At 36.4% G+C, this 7,822-nt stretch overlaps 1 protein-coding gene across 1 annotated transcript; it reads left to right on the top strand.

Moving 5' to 3' along the window:
- LOC117687774 (probable maltase-glucoamylase 2) lies at window positions 1-4,063 on the top strand. Its single transcript, XM_034464902.2, has 4 exons — window positions 1-719; window positions 1,015-1,476; window positions 2,875-3,112; window positions 3,329-4,063. The coding sequence occupies exons 1-4, from the start codon at window positions 537-539 to the stop codon at window positions 3,772-3,774; spliced, it is 1,329 nt and encodes a 442-aa protein (XP_034320793.2). The 5' UTR covers window positions 1-536; the 3' UTR covers window positions 3,775-4,063.
- The last annotated feature ends 3,759 nt before the right edge of the window (window positions 4,064-7,822 follow it).

The raw sequence follows: 7,822 nt of genomic DNA, 5'->3' as shown, positions 1-7,822 counted from the left end.
TTTTAACATTTAACGAAAGTGCAATTTTTGAATTGTCTTTGTAGCATTCTGAAAAAAGAAATCGATCTACTGTTATAATGAACGGGAGTAGAACGGGATGGTGGAGATCCTTATATTGAACCAAGCATTCTAAGCAACGAATTTACTGTCCCACGAAAGGAACATTTATTGAAACCAAGAACAATGGCTCCGTGTATAGACGTCAGGATTTGATAAACAAACATTTTAATGCTTAGCGTTCTAATATTAGTCTTTGATATTTCAATACACTTTTGATAATTTTTTTCCCAGCCACTTAAATGTGTTTATTAGCTGCGTTTTTAAAAGCCTGCAAAAAAAGTATTTTCAAACCAAGTTACAAAAGTTAAAGAGATTTGTTTTCAAAACCGTCCATCACATGAAATCTCGTCAAAGCGTCAGATAAATCATAATCTCTGTGTGAAGTCATTAACAGTGTTCTTCGGAGTATCAATAATTGGCTCGGAATCAATGTTTAAAATGCATCGCGCGCATATCAAATCCTTTTCTTTACATGTATGCCCATAATTGTGAAATATTTCAACATGAGTGTTCGACAAATATTCCTGCTCTTATTTCTCCAGTTCGGTTATTTGGATAATTTTTCAGTTTATCAACAATTACATATGTTTGGAATGGAGTGTGGCAATTTAATCACGAGCCACATTATTTCAGGGAGCACTAAAATTGTCAAGTCCAGGGTAAGTCTCATTAAATTCGAGGAGGGATAGCACCACAGAGCAGATGAGAAGGCGATTTTATATATTTATACATGTATACATATACATGTACTTTAAACAATTTTCATGAAAATAATTAACTATAATGATTTTTAAAATCGGGGCAGGATTTAAGTAAAATTAAAAGTCAAACCCCACAGTTGGAAGTTTAATTGTGCAGGAAAAAAAAAGATAAGTTTCTTTGAATTTCGGGTAATATCGGGCGGGTGTGATAGGTATAACTTGGGTTTATTATTTTATGATATTCACTTTGTAGATAGAATGTGCAGCTCACTGCTTGGTAACTACAGACTGTGGAACCATTTTGTTTGATAAGAAGGTCGGACATGGACAGGAGGGTCTTTGCACGCTGGCCACCGAGTCGTCGTCTACAAGTCCGTACGTACTGGAAAGCAACTCGTCTGTATGCTTCATGAAGAGAGCGTCTGTGGAAACAACAACTGTACCATCACCAACTGAGACAACAACAACGGCACCGACAACAACTACACCTACAACACCGACAACAACGACGGAACTGACAACAATACCAACGACACCGACAACAACGACAACAACTACATCTACAACAACAACAATGACGACACCGACAACAACGACGGCGACAACAACGACACCGACAACGACGACTGCATCGACAACATTACCGACAACAACAACGGTGACACCGACAACAACAACTCCGACAACTCCGACACCAACAACGTCTATTGGAGAGGTATTTTTATTCTGGATTTTACACCATTCGTTAGCTGCTAGATATTTTCACGCTCTCAAATATAGTTACTATATCAACATTTTTTAAAAATGTATATTTAAGTTTTTTATTAGAATATTAAGTGTTATTATATACAAGCGAAAACAACAGAGCAATGAGAACTTTGCAACGAAATGATCACTCTGCTTAAAGCTAACCTTTGCCTGTTGTTAAACCTTTTTACTACTGTAGAAATAAATTTTCAGCCATGTAGACATAAGTAAAACAATTCATAGGAACTGCATTTTGCATATTCCTTTCCTTCAAAAAGACAAAGCTTGTACCAGGGAACAAAAATAAGTAACAACTCATCATAATTATTCGCGACCACTCAGTCATATCGTCCAGTATATACTTTGTAGTGTGCAAACGAAAGTTCGAACTGAGCTCACCATCCATCAAACTCAAAGTATGCATTCACAGCGCGGATCAAAGGAACTTTACCCCCCCCCCAACACACTTACTTACCGAAAATACGCTTCGAACATAACCCCCAAAATCAAAATCCAAGGAATATGATCTCTGATATATGTCCAATTGATCTGCAAAACAACAACTCAACTTTCTACCTTGAAAACTGTAGGACATAAAAACTGTAGGAAAAGATACCCGTAGTATAGGGGTACCCATATGCAGTATTCTGTGTGAAAATGCTACAGCTAAGTGCAACAGCTAATATTTTTTCAAAAATTAACAAAAATCCAAATCCAAATAATATGCACACCTCTGATATTATAATACATAAATGTTGAATTGATCTACAAACCATCAACTTTCTATCTTAAAAACTGTAGGAGGGGTTTTCCGTACAATAGGGGTACCCTTTAACAGCCGTCCGCCCGTTCGCCGTTTTCACCATTTCAATAACCGGATTTTTCCTATGGAAACTCGGGTTAAAAAGCATAACAGCTCTATGGCGCTTTTATAGCGATGGATGTCTTGCAAAGGAACGATAACGAGCTGGTATGTTGTGTCATAGGGCGTATTACTCAACTTACAGTTGAGGTTGTAGTTGCAAATGATCCAGCACGTACGCAATATTGACCGCCTTCTGGTGTCTTTACACACTGGAATCCATTTGTGTAATGTGTGGTATACAAGGATGCTTTTTGGAGGAAAATATAACGGTGTAGAAATCAATTCTACCTCAAATAGACCTCTGATGAACGGAAACTCTAGCAAGTCTACGTTCTTCACCTTCCTCTTGACTGCATAATGATATTAAATGGAATCTGGTTAAAATTTTAAGGGACTATAAAGAATTTGAAATAATAAGAAAAGGGGTTTCAAAAAGAAACAGAGATCGATGTACGTGTATTGTTTTCATAAACAATAATGATTTTTTAAAATCATATTCAGACCATCATTGATATAATCGACAACGTTAACAACATGTGCAACACGAACTCTCAACACGATATAGCCATAGTTACTACCAATGGAGTTCATCTCTATGACGACGCCGCATCCCTGACCAATGGAGCGTGTAGGAATATGACTATTGCAGAGCTGTTCCAAGGATTTACCTCCCTCCCTGATAGGAACACGTGGAAAGCTCTTCTTACCTACACCAATACTTATTTTGACTTATTTACTGGTATGTCATTTCTTTCAACCAAAACAACTATCAGAACTCAAAATGCATGTAACTAAAGCAATGGTTTCACAAATCACTTACTGTACCATTATATATTTTATTACCTCTTACTTCTATCTATCTATCTATCTATCTATCTATCTATCTATCTATCTATCTATCTATCTATCTATCTATCCGTCCGTCCATCTATTTATCTATCTTCTTTTTTTTCAGATGCTGGTCAAGTATACCGATGGCAGAAAAACAGTGGAAATATTGTCCCAGTATCGGGTTACCCCAAAACTGAAAAGGATTATATTGCAGCCGCCGTGTATCACACCACTACAAACATCTTCAGCGGCGCTCGGTGGGCGGTTTATACACAAATCACCGGCCCACAGACTTTGTACTTCTTTGACGCGTCCACTGACACAATCTATTACTACCGCAACCAGCAACCTAAAGAGGGCAGTTTCTCTATCAGCGACACGGCAAACATGGACAACAATGGGAAGCCAATAAACCTGTGGTACAATCTACCAAGCAATGTGGTGGGCGTCACCGGACAAGAAAACAGCAATAAATTTATCGTTGTTGATGTTGACCTTAATGTGTACGACTACGATATACCCGACCCCAATAACGCGGTGTGTTCCCTACAGGGGCAACTACAGTTGTGATGGAGTTAAAAGTAACCGTTAAAATGTACTTGTATGATGGCTTAATTCCTACAGCTTCGATCATCCTCAACAAAGAATAATCGTCATTGTGCTCGGCATTTTGATTCTTTTTAACAGCATGAATAAAAAATATACATTACCAAAACAGGCATTGAAATTTGCAAAAAACATTTGACAAGAAAATGCAGAAAAAGTAATTAGAACAGACCAATATTATTACTTGTGCAATAAGTAAACCAATCATTTCAAAGTATACGGCTACAAAACTTTATTGTGCTCGTTCATGCGTGGATTCATAAAAAAATCCAAGGAGGGGGGGGGGGGTCCGACGGTCGGTTATTTGAATTTGCCGGGAGGTAGGGGGGGGCTGAGGCATAATTTTGGTAATTTTCTAATGTAAATTTCAAGTAAATTAATTTTGAATTTTGCAGGGAAAGGGGGGTCTCTCCTCTAGATCCGCGCATATCGTTTATTTGAAGAAAAAAAAGGACAAGTATCCACACGCATGGCAGATTGACTCGATTGTTTGCTATATCCCGATTGTTTGAAAATGTTTATCCCGTAAAATTCCATTCAGATATATCTGATTCTTTTAGTGAGTGTAGTAACTACTAGAATGCTTTTGTTATAATTTCATTACCGATCATAGATACAAAAAAAAATAAATTGAAAATCTATAGCACCATTTGAAATATATGGAACACTTGATTTTGTAGTTTACTTTTTTGACATCATTAAGTCACAAATACCACTAAATTGGCTTTGTTCTTGGCGTGAGCGAGTATGAAAAGGTCATTTGTTGCTGAATCTTAATTGAGATTTCTCCCACTATAGTCTTAAGGTGGCTTCATTGACCACCGCCTTGGAACACTGATAAAACTTCCCTATATTTATACTGTGACTTCCCACCAAAGACGTTCTGGTCGCCTTGTTATATATACACACTGAACAACCCCTTCCATCCCAACGAGATACTGGCATCAATGCGAGTTTGATCCCGATAACCTGCATTCTGGGTTAGAGTCTTCTATGCGTACAGTCCAACTTCTGGTACTTACTATAGCAAGCCTTTCCCTTCTAGTTTACATACTGGTCCATTGTTTATGAAAACAAGAATTCTTTCTTCAGAATATGAAATGTCAGCGTTCTTTAAGTTTAATTAAATAATCTTTCTTTTTTCCGGAAAGAGTCGTAGGATTAGATCAACAACGTTAATTATAGCTTCACATAAATTTCACAGACGTTCCTTGATTAAATAAATTGACATACAGTTATAATGTATTTTAAAAAATATCAATATTTCTCTGATAATGTCACCCTGAAACAGTAAGGATAGCTCGGTCATGTTGAGCTGGTCATAATTTATTATATAAATAGTGCCTGTTTGGGAGGGTAACAGTTGAAATTGACACCCCGAGAAAACCATTGTCAACTGTTATCCTCCCAAACAGGCACTATTTATTTTGTTATACTGAATGTCTTTTTTAAAATTTTTAAGAAAATTTTACTGCTTTTATATAGGAATAACGTGAATTCTACAGCGAACCGTACGCGCATAATTTTCGCGCATGTAACATTTTTTAATGTTACCCGTTGCCAAGTGCGTTGCTAACGCTGAGGGTAATAGTAAATATTATTAACTGCGTCTTAACCAATCAGATTTCAGTATTTAACATGAAAGTATAACAATAAAATATATATCAAGCTACGTAGACAAAATGCGAGTCCTTTCCAAATGGTTGCCACTGAGTGCCAATAGTCAGATGATGAAAATGTTTATTCTATCTAGCATATTGTTTTTAAAACGATAAATTATCGCAATCGAGAAATTTCCTGGTAATACTCTCTTCCAAGTAACATGCATCAGTGACGTTTAAACAGTAAAGTACGTATTATTACTAAGTCCTTGCGTGCAGTTTTACAGATCACAAAACACAATAATGATTTCAAATGGTTTATTTTATTTTATCACATTTTATTTTTAGGAAATTGGGTATCTAGATAGAATTCTTGTCTTTGAACTTTGATATTCTATGAATATCTTCAACACAGATCAAAGTGATATTGGCGAAATAATATTTCATATAAGATTGTGTTATTGACACAAATTACTTTACCAGGTATTTATTATTCATTTCTTCTTAAGCTTGTTCGTTCAAACAGAACACCTTTAATAATATATATTGATTTGTGGTTGTAATAAAGAGATAGATTGATACTTGAAATTCAAACCTTGTCAGTCTTGGTGAATTTCTTCACATTTATTTTGACTTTAATGTATGTACCAACATATGATTCATTCTTTTTAGGTAAATCATCACAAACAGTTGGTGCGTTAATTTTTAAAGAACTTAAACAGTTTCTAACCTTAACCTTGTTAAAATTGTTAAAAATATATACCTATATTTAAAAAGTAATAAATTCTCCATATGGCAAAATCGGAATTTGACCAAAGACTTAATGATTTGCTTCATTTTATCACTCTCTAATTTCGTTTACCATTATTCACATTTCAAACTAATAATAATTTGCTAATCAACATGGTCATTTCTTGTTCATTAAAACCTTATTCCAAGCACATTTCAATCTTATAAGCAACGTTTCGTTAAATATATTTTTAGTGATAACGTGAATACAATAAATTATACATGTGTACAGAACTGCTTGTTGTCTTCTTTTTACACTTGAAATTGACTGTGCTGGGAAGTATTTTGTGAGGCATAGCTACACTGAACCAGACATAAATAACATTGTTACAACATTGTTATATATGTCTCTGACTGAACCATGGACAAACTGGACTGACTGACGTCAGACTGAGATCAGTTTATCAGCCTGATTATGTAATAGACAGATTTTATACGCATTGTTTTGTAAACACGATAATTTCTAAACTTTTGATTTCTATCGATTGCTTTCTTAAATAAAGGTCTAAATGATAGGATATGACAAAAGAATGGGGATAATTTATCTGCTGAAAAGATGGTACGTGTGTAATACAATGGTAAAAGCAATTGTCGTCCCAGGGAACTTGATTTGACCTCTGTGATGCACTGGCATCGGAAGCAAATTGAAAGTGGGGGGGGGGGGCTAGACTAATCCTCAGAAATATTGAGAAAAAAACTAATTTCCAAAATCACGGAAATTTTAATCCGTGGGGGGGGGGGGGGGGGGAGGAGTAACTTCCAAAAAAAATTTTTTACCAACCAATTTTTCCCCCCAAAATCATGAAATTCCTAATCCGTGGGGGGGGGGGGGGGGCTGAATCCAACTTCTCAATCTTTCAAGGTAAATTTAGGAACAATAATCTTTCCTGCGAGAAAAGTGGGGGGGGGGGGGGGGGGGGGGCTGACCCCTCTATCATGCTATATGCCTAATGGTTAGGTCTAACTTTGCAAAAAAAAGTGAGGGGACTAAGCCCCCCCCCCCCCTAGCCCGCCCGGTTCCGACGCCTATGTGATGAGTGCGCTAGGAAACAACATCCTGGACAGAAGAATTTGTTGTACATTCGTTTTATTTTCTTTTGAGAAATGGACAGGCATCATTGGCGGATTCAGAGGGGGGGGTGTTCCGGGGGTCGGAACCCCCCCCCCCCTTTCTCTGGGACATATGATTTTTTTTTTGAAAACGTTTAATGTCTATTTAAAGGCAATTTTTCCCACTTAGAATAGAAATACTGTAATTATCTCAAATAAATGCTTTTAAAATTGCTTATTTAAAGAATTTCGTATTGTTTTGTTTCCAAGAATCGGAAATTCTGTTACAAAAATACCGGCCGCATCTGAACTAGTGCCGGATGATGTTAGACGTCACAATACCACGTGACTCCCTATCAAACGATCAATACCGGTATGTACCAAATTGAGGCTGTGCGATGAGTCAATTGTTTACTTGACAATCTATCCTTTTTGGGGGAACAATTTATTTATGTCTAGGACATAATAAGAGTTCCTTATGAGTCCTTTAATCATTACATCTTGACAATTATACCATGTACCTGTATGCACAGTTATAAGTCCATACATCATTTCTAATAACAACCACCACG

Source organism: Magallana gigas, chromosome 5, assembly GCF_963853765.1.
Source record: "Magallana gigas chromosome 5, xbMagGiga1.1, whole genome shotgun sequence".
Classification (NCBI taxonomy): Eukaryota; Metazoa; Mollusca; class Bivalvia; order Ostreida; family Ostreidae; genus Magallana; species Magallana gigas.
This window is presented reverse-complemented; position numbering and strand designations above follow the sequence as displayed.